Genomic DNA, 14,394 nt, shown 5'->3' on the forward strand with positions numbered 1-14,394 from the left:
AATGTTACAGTGAGTTACTAAGAATTCCGAGATTCCCAGCCAAACCCACCCTTCAGTCACTCTGGCGAAGCAGGATTAGATAGATGCTACCTAGAGCCAGCCCTGAGGAAACGTGTGGCAGCAGGGAAAGGCCTCTGGATATTTAACTGGGGGCTCTACCATCAGAGAGATAATATGGTTAGACAAGGTGGTCTGAAACCATTTATGAACCCTGCAAACTGTCAACCCTCTGCTCTCAGATCCACAGTCCCTGTCTAGAAACTGTTCTACCACCCATTTCACCTCAGGGTGAACAACTCCACTTACTAATCCAGCAGAACAGAAACCTAACTAAAAGTTATATTTTGTATACAAGCATCATAGTATAAAGAAAGACTCAAGACCATGCAATAGGAAGGAAAGGCACGGGGGAAGAGAGAAATGGGAAGCAGAACTGCTCTTTCTGGATCAATATACCATGAGTAATCTTTTTGAGAAGGGATACCCAAGAGAGGAAGGACAAAAACAAAACAAAACAAAAAAAAAAAAAAAAAAGCACCCCTTTTTGTATCAAACCCTTTTCCTGATCCCTGCTCCCAAATTTATTCACAAATTTTATCCAACAGCTCTTAAAATAAAACACATGAGCAGGACTTGGGACAGAGCCGCACACTACTCAAACTTGATGCTGTAAACAGGACAAATTTTCTTACAGATTTTTTCTAGGGTTACTTTCACTAAAGTACCAAGTATTCCAACTAGAGTACAAAGTACTCTACAGGCATTAACTGAATTAAATACTCTGTCAAATTAGCTATCTTGTGCAGGTGGTAGACCAAAGGCACAGAGAGGTTAAGGTCAAAAACATTAACCACTGACTTTTCCAAGGGCTTTGTATAAAATGACATTTTATTCAAATGGTAGCACCCTTTACCTTCCAAAAAACTCTGACACTCATCACTTCTGCAGATCAGGTCAGAAAATCCCAACAGCCCCATCCCCACCTCCTTCACTACTTACTGCTTCTAGTTTCCTCCATTTCCCTCACACCCGACAGTCCACCCAGGACTCCTTACTGCCCTCCAATCCACAGACAAAAATATAGATAAATATTTGTGGTTTTTGCTAGCCTCTAGCAGACAACTGAAGTGTTTTCACTGAACTACTTATTTCAAAAACAACACGTTAAAAAACATCAGCTTAAGATAGGCACACAGAACAGGAAATTTTAAAACAAATAGTTGGAGGTTTAGAGATAAGCAATGGAAAACTGGATCTCAGAATGGGAAATGTTGGACAGTCTGAAAGTATGCAATGCTTCCTGGCCTGCCTGAAAGCAGCATGATGCGCTCATGTGCTCTGTAAAATTGATGGATTTCTTGAGTATTCATTTCCTAGTTTCTAAATATTTTGGTTTTCCAAGTGAAGAGGCAAGAAATTCTATTGTTCTCTGTGGATGATCATAACTGGCTTTATGATAAAGGGAAAGTCTGTTGCCAATATAAGTCAGCACAGATTTCAACACAGATAGGCCAACTGAGCCAGCAAACAGCCCTGTCTGAAGTGGCTCTCCCTTTCCTTTTTCATTGCTTAGAATTTGAGGGATATTAAAACTGTCACAGCCTTCATAAATGAAAGCTGCACTGTGTTTTCATCGTATTAGATCTCTGGGGTTTTTCTGTGTGCACACAGTATTTGATAACAGTTTTATGAGCCCTAAGAAAATAGAAATATTTCCCAAATTATCCATTCAGGCACACATGTGCAATACTGAATCAGAATTCATGCAGGGCCCCAGCCAGATCCAGAGTTATCCAGGAACATGGATGTATTCCCCAGATGCTATGCCTAGAGAGGGCCTTGTGTCCACAGCCAAGTGTGCGGCCACATCTATAATGACAGCAAATCTCAGCATACATGTAGAACCAGCAGTTCAGATGATTTTTGCCCACTCTGCTAAGGGCTAACTCCCTCCAAAGGGTCCCAGCCGCATCCACGCTGCGCAGGGCCCAGCCCAGGCCACGTCCAGCTCCTCTGGGTCCCCAAGACAGTTATTCTCACTTGTGATCTTTGGTTCTAAGCATCGACACAAAGCAAGGCTCATGCTGCTGCATGGAAGAGAAGAGCTCTTGCAGTATGGGTGCCTGTTATATGTCCACAGAAGGCAGGCTGGGAGCAAACTAACACACGGCTAGGTGGGTGATCAGGGAAACAGAAGCTGGTAAGGGGCCGGACTGATAAGCTGTTTTACAGTGTGAATGCATCCAATTTTCAAGTATTATAGAAAAATTGTCACAAAGTCAGTGTCACACTTTATCAAACACATCTCTGTTTCAAGTCTACAAGTTAGAAAATCTTGTAAATTAATATACAAGGCAGGAATATCTATAATAAGAAATTACTTAAGAGCTATTGGAGCTGTTTAATTTTACACTCTGAGGAAAAAGACTCTTTCCCTTGCTGGAGATATCAGCCAATTCACTAATTTTTGCAAGCAAAGATGTCCAGAGAAACTTCAGAAACACTTGGCAAGACCTGTCTAACAAGATCTCAGCACTGTCACTTGGGGTCAGACACACCCCACCCACCCCCCTTCACCTGTATTTCCAGGAAAGCAGACAGCTCTGAAGACACACACATCATGCTCCAACTGGAAGGAGCTGTGGAAGTTCACTTATAACCTGGGCACTTTTTAAGTGCCCATGTGGAAGATGGATTTTGGAAACTGAAGCCCCCCCTCTATACTTTCTGTGCACTTGGAAGTTTAGCACCAAGTTGTCTTGAAAATTTGGCACTTGTTATCAAATGAAAAGCACTGAGGGCTGGACAGACAGCCTCAGCTTCCCTCTAAAGCAGGATCCCATCAGTATCCTTTTTCCCGGGAAAACCTGCTCCTCATTTGAGAGATACAAGCACTGCAGACTCTACAACGACCCTACGCACTGAGGACAGGGAAAATGAAATCAAATCTTCCTCAGTTCTGACCTTTGTGCCATGGAGGGTGTCTCTCTTTAGGAACCAGTGATGAAGAGGACAAGAAAGGCTGTTGGAGTCTGCTTGGAGATGGGAAAGGGAGAGGTGGAACATTCAGTTCTCACTGAAGTGATGAGAGGCAGTCCAATACCTACTCTCAGGAATAAAGTAGTTAGCTGAAAAATTGTTTCTACCCTCTATTATATAGGACGCATTTAAACCACAAGCAGCCTAAAGGAGGAAGCGAACAAGCTCAAAGGTGAAACTGCACATCAGGGGATATTTTGTTTGCTGAGGGGTTTTAGTTTCCTTTTTTTCTTTGTATTTAAATAAATGTTACATTTCTGCCAGGCTGAGCGTGTTATTCCACACTGCAGAATCCAAAGCACAATGAATCATTTAGCAGATGCATTCCCCTCCCCCCCCATCTTCCCATGTTTGTTTTACTATTGTATCAAAGGTTTGGTTCTCTTACCTTAATCACTTCTGGGGCCTGCTGAATTGAAGCTGGAACAGAGTCTCTGGAGGCAGCCCCGGCATAGCTTTTTTGCCCTGCAAGGAAGGACTGTGAAGGAGTTGTCAAAGTTTCCTGAAGAATCTGCATCACTTCCCTCTCCTTGGACAAGCTTCCCTTGCCTGTCTGGAATTCCACCAGTTCCTGGGCAAAGTCCTCAATGCTTTCCAGGATACGCAGTAAAAGGGCTTTCTCATCCTCTTCCATTTTGTGACCGTTGGTTTCCATGATCTTTGACAAAGGGGAAGTGGGGTCAACAGGTTTATTTTTGGGTTCAGGCGCCAGAGGTAGTACCTGCCTACCCTGCCAGCCAAACACCTGCAAACAGGCAGGTTCACTCTGCTTTAGAGAGGGTTCCCTCAAAGTGCTCTCCATTTTCTGTGAGAAGCACTCCAAGTCCAGCAGCAGTTTGTCTATCTCATCCTTGTCTACCTTACTACACGTCTGTTCTCCTTTGGAGACATCAGTCGGGGAACCACACAATACAGAATCTGAAACTGGTTTTAAAGGAGTAACTTTCTCAGAAGCACGGGAGAGCTCAACATTTCCCACTCTGGCACATTCTGCTTTAGCGTCGGCAGTTAGATCTGAACCACCAGCTAGCTGGTAGCTGCGCTCTAAACTCTCCGAGCCCACTTTCCGCTCTGCCTTCTTTCTTTTCCCTAATGTTCTTTCCCCATCAGACTCCTCCTCAATGTACAGAGCCTCAGTGGAAGATGTACAGTCAGAAGGGCTTGTGGCTGGTAACTGAGGTAGAGCACAAGCATCTTTCACAGCTCTCACACCGCTCTCCTGTGGGACACTGTGAAGGGAGTTTGAGGTAAAGCTCACAGTACTTGTTTGGATGGACTGGGAGGTGCTTGTCACCTCACACTGGTCACCTGGTAGTCCGAGAGGAACTGAACTTGAGGATGGAAGCTGAATAACATCTTCATATCTAGGTGGCTGCTCATCTCCAAATACTGGGGGAAAGGGAGATTGCTGCAAGCCATGGAAACAGTTAACTAGTTCTGCCAAATCACTCGCTTCCTTGTGCCCTGGTGGCTTAAGCTCAAAGGGTAGCTTTTTTAGGTATGAAGAAAATCTTGTCATCAGATTCATATATATCATTTCTGAACTAGCCAGGGGATCGTTGCTGTTTCCTCCACTAACACTGTCTGCAGACTTTTTTTTGATGCAGTGTTTTATTATGTCTGTGCACTTTTTCAGATCTTCTGAGCACTTGAGCAAGATATCTAAGCACACCTTAATATCTCCACCAGAAGAACCATCTAGCTTGTGTTTTTCCAAAATCTGGGTAATGAAGTTTTCTTCAGAGAAGGTATGAGGGGAAAAGGGAACAATGGGATTCATGGCGACTTCTGGAACATCATTGCTCTCCTGCCATTTCTCCACAGGTGAAGGACTCTGCAAAAAACCACACGGAGGGCAGTTCTCATCGTTGTTGAAGTGCCCGTAAATCAAGTCAAAATCAAATGATCGTCTGCTGAACGATTCTGACCGAACTTTCCTTCCCTTTCTGTAGGCCACATGACTGGAAGAGTTTTTGAGCTTTTCAAAGGAGAATTCCTTTATTTTACCACTGGCAAGATTGATCGCCTCACCAGTAATGTCTTTTAAACTGCTGGAGGCTTGCACTGAAGAGCCCTTTTTGATTCTTGGATTATTTGGGAGGATTTGCTGATAGTCCTCATTTCCAGGCAAGGTAAGTCCATTTTCAGGAACAGGAATTTTATGGTCTAGGTTGGCGTCTTGGACACCAAGCTCTGCGCAGACACTGTGGTGGGCAACGATGCATGTAACTCCTTGCTTAAACACTTGGCAAGTCCCTGTACAGTAATGCACAGTGTGCTGAAAGTGCTGGTCTACCACCACACTGCTGTAGCAGTTCACAGAAGTGACCATAACCCTGCAGGTTGCTGCCATAGCACGGATCACGCTTGGAAGCGAGGCTTCAAAATTCACCATGAACTTCACAAGAAATTCATACCCCCCACTTTTCACAGCCACACCAGATTTCATAAAAGCAATCAAACGTCAGCTGAAAACATTCAAACTACAGGAGAAGCTACTGCCTTGGAAAGCCCTAGTGAAGTCTGGAGTGGTATCAGCAGCACAGTTACAACAATTAGTGCAACTTGAATATTGTTTGACTTAAGGCGACTTGATTCTTGTACTCGATGCGGAAAGATTTGCCGATCAGAGATGCATCACGAGCTGCTCCATTTCTAATGGTCCACATAGGCTCTCCAGCAGGTGTCATAAAATTCAGCCAGCTCTCAGCCAGCAGTGACAATACAATGATTTTTGTTGGATCCTTCTTCTCTCTTTTTGGGTGGGTCACTAAAAGACAGATAATCAAGTAGCATGTACAGACAAAAAATCCACAGTGTGCTTGCGCGATTCCCCTCTCACACTGGTAAGGTAGGTCCCTGCAACAGGAAAAAAAGGTGAGAGTCATTAACATTTCCAGGTAATATGCAGCTTTGACTACTACCAAGCATATGGCACCAGACCATAACAGCCAACACTCACGTTTGTACAGAGTAAGAGTAGGCTGATATTTTTCCTTCACTCAGATCTACCATATAAGAACACTGCTGAGGAGCTAGCCTATATTTATACACAGGCTGTCTGTGTGTTACCATTTTAACAGCTCTATTTTAACCACTCATTAATTTTTTTCAGACCTGCTTTTTTTCCCTCCCCAGACTGAACAAAACATTACCTTTCATTCTAATGGAGTAAAAGATTTAGATCATGTTGTGAATCTCTGACTTTCATTTTCCAAGACTCTAAAGGCAGAAGAGCATTAGGGAAAAGCACTTTCAGGATTTCCAAGCCCTCTGGATTATAAAAAACTGCAAACAGCCTGAAGCAAAGCAGATGAATGCCTCTAAGAATGCATGGCCTTTAGTAAAGGCCACAATGGCTTCCATTAGCTTTTCACCAAGGTCTCTGGGACCGTGGCAAAATATTGAAAGGAGAAATAACTGTTTTGCTTTCTCTTACAACCCATATACAGCAGCATATTTTATTTAAATAGTCCGCTGGTGTAGACATCAAGTGCAGAAAGTAACATCTGTATAAAGGTTAAGCCTGTGAAAACTGAGAATTTAGTGTTTTACACTTAGCATAGACATTTCCAGCTTCATTTCCTATTGTCATGGTCAGAATTGCACCGGAAAAAAACAAAAGCTGCTTAACTGTGTTATGAAAAAATAGGAAATCCCAGACTGACGGGTCTAAAATGTTAGAGATTGCTTCATCTTTCTTTGATACTTCAGTAATCAAATTAAAACACCCCAGTGAAATTCTGAGCACCCTCTATTCCTGTACAAAGAGAAATCCACTTCATAAAACACGATGACATCACAGCTAAGTCACACTACAGCATGGGTTTATTTTCTTGCTTTCAGGAACAAATATCTAGCACTATGAGAAAGGCCAGGCCTGCATCTGATGAAAGAACTGTCCTTCACACGTGTTACATCCCATCTATCTTAGCTCATAAGCCTGTACAAATCCATCGCACAAAAGGGAAGTAACTTAGAGTTTGGTGCTGTTGTAATTAAGGACTAGGGATAGCACAAGACCACTGAACGTTCCCTTTTTATGTATTTTAAAGCCTTAACTTGACATTGAGAGGCACTGATTTTAGAGTATTCGATGCCATTTGTAACGTCTGCTCATTGCAATTCGGCAGAATTACACACTGTAAAGAAACTTTCCCCTATTTGTTCTTTGGATTATATAAAGCACTGAAACGATTGCGTTCCAGAGGAAGAACTGCTCCAACCACCATGCTGGTATCTGTAACAGGCTGCCACCTGCCTATCAACCACCGCAGGCCAAGCTGCGTGTTGCGCCAGGGCCAGCCTCGGTACGCTCCTGTGCCCCTCCTGCTCGGCTCCCCCTACACCCACTGGCACTGCCCCAAAGCCCCATCGGCATGGGAGGGCCTTCCAGAGGGATGAGCAGAGGTATGAGGTGTGCCCCAGCCGCAGCGGTGAGTCAGGGTGCCAGGGGATAAAGGGCGTAAACAGAACTGTTTTTAAACCCCGGGGTGCTTATAGCATCAGCTATAAACCTCAGTAATAAGACTCCACACCCTCCAGTCACTGACTCTCAGGCTTCACTATCAGGTGTGCTAAATGTTCTGCTGAATCAGAGCCACAGTTAAAAAAAAAAAAAGTACTTTTGGCTCTCCAATATCTTCATTTTACAGGACTTAATGGGCTTTGTTCAGACAGGAAAACCCATGCTTCTGTGCCTCTGAAAAACCTAATGACCCACAGGCTCCCCAAGAGTGCCTTCTGACACATCCAGGGTGAGAGGACTGCTGCTTTTCCTTTTCTGAGCCTCCATCAACTACAAACAAGCTTTCTGGCATTTCCTGAAACAAGAGTTATATAATATTTAGAGAAAGAAGTCATCTTTAGGACAGCAGATTTGATGAAGAATTAGTATTGCATCCGAAAAAGCCTAAGACTTGTTTTCTCAGAGCTCCTTCCTCCCTCTGTGTCATATACACCAAGGAAAGACTCTTTTCACCAGCAAAGGATCATCTGGGTTTATACCTCCTTTGGGAAGTTATTTCTTAATTGGAGAAATAATATATTAGATCCACTGTCTCTCTCCTGTATCACTCCAAGGGTAATTTCCTCCCTACATATGTACCCCTTCCACTGGGATTAAGGCAGTTTCTCCAATCCTTTAAAACACATTCAAACAATTAAGCTTTTTGTGTCTGCAAGATTATTCTACAAGGAGTTCTCTTTGATGAGAAAGTCTCCTAGATTCCCAACCTAAACTGACTGTTCTTTTTAGTTCAACTTTGTATTTCCAGATATGGCCAGTAACAACGCTCTTCACACCACCTTCACTTCATTCTTCTCAAATAATTTTGGGTCCTTATGCCCTAAACCATTGCTCAGATGTTCCAAGTAGTCAGCCCTTCTGTGTTAGTATACAGCAGGCCCTCCAGCCACATTTGATGTATTCTCTAATCTCTTTACAATTTATCTGTATTTCTCTGGTACTATCACATATTTATATAAACCCAGACAGAAACTTGTCAAGGCTAACACAAGATTGCTACCTCCTGCCTCTGCCACTGGCACCTTTTACTGCTGTGTCAGGGAAGGAAGTAATCAAAGAATCAATATCAAAATCCTGATTTCCTCTTTTCAACCAGATTAACAAACATCATCTCAGTGATTATTTACTACTTGCTTTATTATCCCTATCAGCGAAAACATGCTAAGGTTATTCAAGGTATTGGAGTACTTCACTTCAGCTATGCAAGACCCAAAAAAAAAAAAAGTTGTATGGGCAGCACAACTTCATATAGATGCAGATTAGAACCTATTTTTTGTTTTTCCACTGGCTTGACCAAGGTAACACACGTTCAGCTTGCAGCTTTATTTTACAGTGATCCATCAAACACAATTGAGCACGCAAAACTAGTCAAGACAAGACCTGAGAAAGAAGTATTCCTGCTATCAGATCTGGGAACCTGGTCTCAAGCTTTGCTTGAATGGGCTTTTGTTGTGACTTCCGCCTGGTGACTAAAACCTACTATTTGTAAGTATCAACAACAGAAAAACTGAATGCATTAAGAAACATTCATACATCCTTCTTTTCGGCCTGCCATTTCATTCCAGCTGTGACTCTAGACCAGCCCCCAGTTCAGATATACTGTAGAAAGAGTCTGTAATTAGGACTGCTGCCACGAAACTAACTCTAACCCTGAGGATACAGGATTGGCTTCACAATATAAACTATGAATGAACAGGGCTTCTTGTGTGACTGCAGAATAATGCTTTATGTCTTTCCTATCTGCAAGATGACTTGAATCACTTTCCAAAGGAAAAAATTATTGCAGATACAAATGATAAAAAGGTTACTCTATAAGACACACAAGAAATTCTATTCATACAAAGATTATGCTGGAGTTAAATAACTGAACAATGACCATCTGTTAGGATGGGGACTGTCAGCCAGCACTTGACTCAGTTGCAAACGGAAGTCTAGAAAGCTATAAAACAGGCCTCTGCTGCCTCTGAAAGTCTCAAATTAGGCAAAACTCTTCTTGAATTCATATCTCCAACACAAGCAACATCATCATTAGTGATCAGAAGTTAGAAATCACCATAACATGCAGTATGGAGTAAACTGGCCCTTCCTGCACCAGCACATGGCATACGTGTCACCACGCAACTGTGCTCGTTTCTAGTAGAAAAGGTAGCAGGATAAACTCTGAAGTTTGATATGCTTGAAAAAGGCAGACAGACAGAACAATAGTTTTGACATTTGAACAGTCATCAATACAGTTTCAGAAGTATCATCCTAGCTATGTAACCAGGTATCAGGTCTTATCCTCCTTAGAGTAGCTTCTGGTGTCAAAAAAGCAGCACATAACTGCATCCTCTTATTTAGAAATGCCTGATTTTTGTTTACAGATTACTGAACAAAGCAGATTGGGGAAAAAACTATATGGATTATAGAAGACAAAAGCAGGCAGATAACAAGGCAATGATTTCTTGCAAAGCACAACTTCCAGCCAATCTTTGGTACGTTTTCATATAATGGCAAAAAAAAAAAAATATTTATCTTCTACTCAAATTCTTTAATTTTAAAACCTACTACAGAATGGTATTGGACCCTGAGATGTATTATTTTTTCTCTTTCTACCTGGTTCAAGTCAGAATGTGGTAAACTTCAAGAGTCTTCAAGAGCACACTATAAACACACACTCTGGGGACAGAGATTGGAACAGATGAGGTGACTCAGTCGAGAACACTGTTCTGCAGCTCGTAAAGGAGCTGACACTGAGCCACACTCCATGAAATCCAAAGTCTCTGATCGCACAGCCAAGGGGTCGCTGCTCCAACAGCCACATCAACCACTGACAGAATCTACAGGGTTCACATGACCACTCGTCATGTTATACAGCATTCTATACAGTCACTGAAAAAGTCTCTGAAAAACTAGTATTAAAAACATCACCAGATGCTCCATCTATCATAGAATCGCAGCAGCAGTAGCTACGGTAAGAAATTTTTGTAACAAATCCACTGCTGAATTCAGCAGAAATGTTACAAAGATCAATTTACACAAATTATTTTGAAGCTCATCTCAAAGGCACTAATTTACAATTTGCTATCACTTCCACAATATACTTTCCAAAATAGTGTGAACAGGAGACTAGAAAGAGTCATTTTTCCCTTCTATACCAAAAGAGTTCAGAAGAAAAAAGTCTAACCACCCGAGTTGCTTCTTTGTCCTGTATTTCTTTGATTTTTACAGCTTATAACATTTTGATGTCCTTAATGACAGCATCTGTAGTTAATCCAAAAGGACTTTTTTTTCTACATCGGACTTAGATGGGAACTGTAGCTGTGATAACTTTTCAGTCCTCACAACCAGTAGAAATTGGCACACATGCATACATTATAGCTATAGTAAAAGAACCCATTTACAATTGCACCTGTAAAGTTTTAGGATTAGAGGTGCTTCTACCACTTACACTGGGCAAGGCAACCCGAGTTTAGTTTTAAGAGGGTTTAGCACCAAGCTGTTAGATGATTTAGACTGCAATGGACCATGGTGGCCACAAATCCTGACTTCCCCCCATAACCCAGGTCAGAGGATCTGAGCTAGTCACACTCAGAACTCCTATTTGAACCAGAATACATTTCTTCTCAAGTGTTTCAATATTTAATTACATGCACTATATAAAAGGGGTCATTATTTCCAATTTGAGTATGTTCAACATGAAGTTCCAGCAAACAACTATCAGGCTTTCTTTAACTCCAAAAAGGACACTAGAATCAAATCACCTTTTCCAGGATTGCCAGAGAGAGTCTGGAAAAGAGATGTCTTCAAAGCTACTGCTAGGGTCCTTTTCTGAATTCTATCTGTAATTTGTTATTGTTGTCACAAAAAGAGGTGGGATTCATCTAATTTAAGCCAGCTACATAGAAATGAAGTGTTAGGTACTCTCTGTAGGCAACACAGAGGCAGGCACCTTGAAGAAAATCACCCCACTGAGCTTAAAAAAACATGTAATTTTGAGATGACAAGTTACATTATATGAATCGTATCCTTCAGGATTAAACACGAGTACAGGAACAAGTGCATCTGTCTCCAACAGTGGCTATATGCCAGTGCTCAAGGGACAGTATTAGAAAAAGATACACAGTATTTCCTAAGGGTACTCTCCTAGCCTCCAACTCTTTTCAACTGGAGAACTGTGAAGCTGCATGTGATGTGTGTACTCAGTGTACTTCAAAAGATCTCCCTCCCATGTGCTCGGGCACCCCCCAGATCCAACCAAAGCTTTTTGCATCCGGAGCATCTTTTGACAAGACATTCCACCACCGCTTTAATTCTGTCACTCACCAACTTCAATACGTCAAGATCTTGTACTGAAACAGAGCACAAACACCAGACCCATATGCACATTGACCACAGCATTTCTGAATTCACAAAATTCCATGTCATCCTTCTGCCTTCTCTTTTCTGGGATTATTAGCCCTCGCTTGCTCAGTTATTCTTGTATAGAATACATTTTGTGCCTCTCATCATTTCCACTGCCCCTCTCATAAGCTTTTCTGGTTCAACTACATCCTTTCAGAAATGGGAGCACAAACTGTGCACAACATCCAGAACAGACAAGAACCACATTCAGAAATTAATTTCTGAGCTACCTTTCAAAAATTAATATTATCACTGTATAGTGCTTTCCCCTTCCAAGCTTCACTATTTTCAGATAACACGTTCTCAGGTGTCTGCTCCTGTACCCACCTGGGTTAATTCATACATTCTGTCCCTCTTACTACCTATCTTCCAGGAGAAAACAATGATACCATTATCCTTTAAAAAAAGTGCAGGGACCTACTGATAGAATGCTCTGTGCATGAGGAAAGTATTCACTCTTGGAGAACAAAATTTTCATACAGTCCAAGAAGAAAGGCTAGGAGATGAGCAACAACAATGATCCAAAGGTCTTGAACAGCTTGTCTGTGAGGAATGACTGAGCACAACCAGGCATTTCAGACTAGGAAAGAAATTTCTTTGGAAGAACATGATAATCTTCTACAAAATCGTGAATGGCATGGAAAGAGTAGATAGCATCTGACTGCTCACCTTCTCCTCCAACACAAGAACTAGGTGCGATCAGGAAACACTCGAGGAAGCCAGTTCAAACAAGCACACATGCACCAAACCTGTGAAATGTCCCTTCAAAGGACACCATGGACCCAGAAGGCTTCTGGGAAATCCAAGGGTCACATTTTAATACTTCCTCTGTCAAAAATGACCACCTTTTGCTTGGTCACCACTTGATACCCTTTAATTCATGACATGTTCTGGTGACAAAATAAACAGGGAACAATTGCTTCATAATCCCATGGTTGCAGATTGCTATCATAATCCCTCCTTTTATCCATCCCACTTCCCATCATGTACTTTCCAGGCTAAACTCCAGTTTACTTTGTTACCCTTTTTACAGAAGCTAATTCAAACATGCTCTTCTGTGTTTTTCCCTAATCTTACTACAACTCTTTGGAGAGAGTGTCTGCCCATAACTTTGAGGGAGGTATGTTACTCATAACAAAAACATACCATAGATTTATACCCTAGCTTTCAGTTTTGCTCCCTCTCCTTTTCCTAGAGATACCTGTCATTTCTATTTGTGTTTCTGTTTTGTTTTGGATTTTCGTTTTTAGACCGCTGCTGAGTTTCACAGAGGTTTGTCTGCACTACTTAAAAGATCTTTCCTGAATGGCACATATTCTTAAGAGCTCATCACTGCATAGACAGGTAGTTGTTTCTCCCTGTGCACACTATTTTATATCTACTAATATCAAGTACCACTTGTCTACAACCAAGTACTGCGAGAACCTTCTGCAACTCCAGCCATCTTCTGTTTCTGCTACCCTAGTATTGTGATTTTCAGCAAATACTGTCACTTCATTACTCAGCCTCTCTTCCAGATCATTTATAACTATGTTGAGCAACATAAGCCTGACCAGAGATGCCCCTGGGATTCCATTAGTGATTACTCTTCACTAGAAAAGCTGGCAGTTCTTCCTACACTTTAACGGGGTATTAATTACTGAAAGAGCTATATTTCTACTCCACAGCAGTTCATTTCCTTTAAGAAGCATTAATAAAGAACTCTATTAAACTCTGTTTGAAAAATACAGAAACAGCAGAACATTCACTTGTGTGTCTCTCGTGCCTCCTTGTTGAATAGCTTCAGACCATCTAACTCTACCAGCTGAAGCTGGACTTTAGCATTCTTGCAGTGAACCATGAAGGTCACTGCAATGGGAGCACTTATCGAGGCAGGCTTCCAAGTAGACATGACCTTGAGAACCACCATCTGTGACAGGATGATAAATACTGCTTTGCAGTCAGTATGGATTTGGAGTAGTCAATTTTTACATTAGGAGTTTTGTTTTAGTAGATTTACCCTAAAAAAAAAACAAACCAAAACCCAACCCCCCAACATTAACTTCAATACAACCTCTCCATGTTGACAGCAGCAACATAAAGCAAACCCAACACTTAAAATAGATTTGGGCTAGGATCAGTAACAAAGATCTACACTGGTTTTCAAAAAATAAACCTGGCACTAGACCCTAAACTACTGTTCTAAAATACTGACTTGCAGTTCATGAATGCAGTATTATTCATGTAATTCCTTCAGGTTAAGTCACAGCGTTATCTAATATTGCCATGCTGCTCTACCCTTCACAAACACCAGCATGCAGAGCCCTTGAACGCAAGTATACTGGATGAGAACCAATATATAGGCCTTCCAAAGCTGTTCGTTATGGGTATCAGCTGGGGAGGACAACAGTTAATAATACCAAGAAAGATTTCACCCTTTTTAACTTTTCTAAAGTACCTTTCTT

The 14,394-nt window shown here is 41.7% G+C and overlaps 1 protein-coding gene across 1 annotated transcript in view; it reads right to left on the minus strand.

Annotated features, from left to right (window-relative positions):
* PPP2R3A (protein phosphatase 2 regulatory subunit B''alpha) overlaps positions 1 to 14,394 on the minus strand; it is a 58,639-nt gene that overhangs the window by 39,695 nt on the left and 4,550 nt on the right. The window contains exon 2 of the mRNA XM_042798930.1: positions 3,428 to 5,898. Within this exon, the coding sequence (XP_042654864.1) occupies positions 3,428 to 5,488 (2,061 nt within the window). The 5' untranslated portion in view covers positions 5,489 to 5,898. The remainder of the gene's footprint in view (positions 1 to 3,427; positions 5,899 to 14,394) is intronic.

Source organism: Tyto alba, unplaced genomic scaffold (genome assembly GCF_018691265.1).
Source record: "Tyto alba isolate M040663 unplaced genomic scaffold, T.alba_DEE_v4.0 Super-Scaffold_10, whole genome shotgun sequence".
NCBI lineage: Eukaryota > Metazoa > Chordata > Aves > Strigiformes > Tytonidae > Tyto > Tyto alba.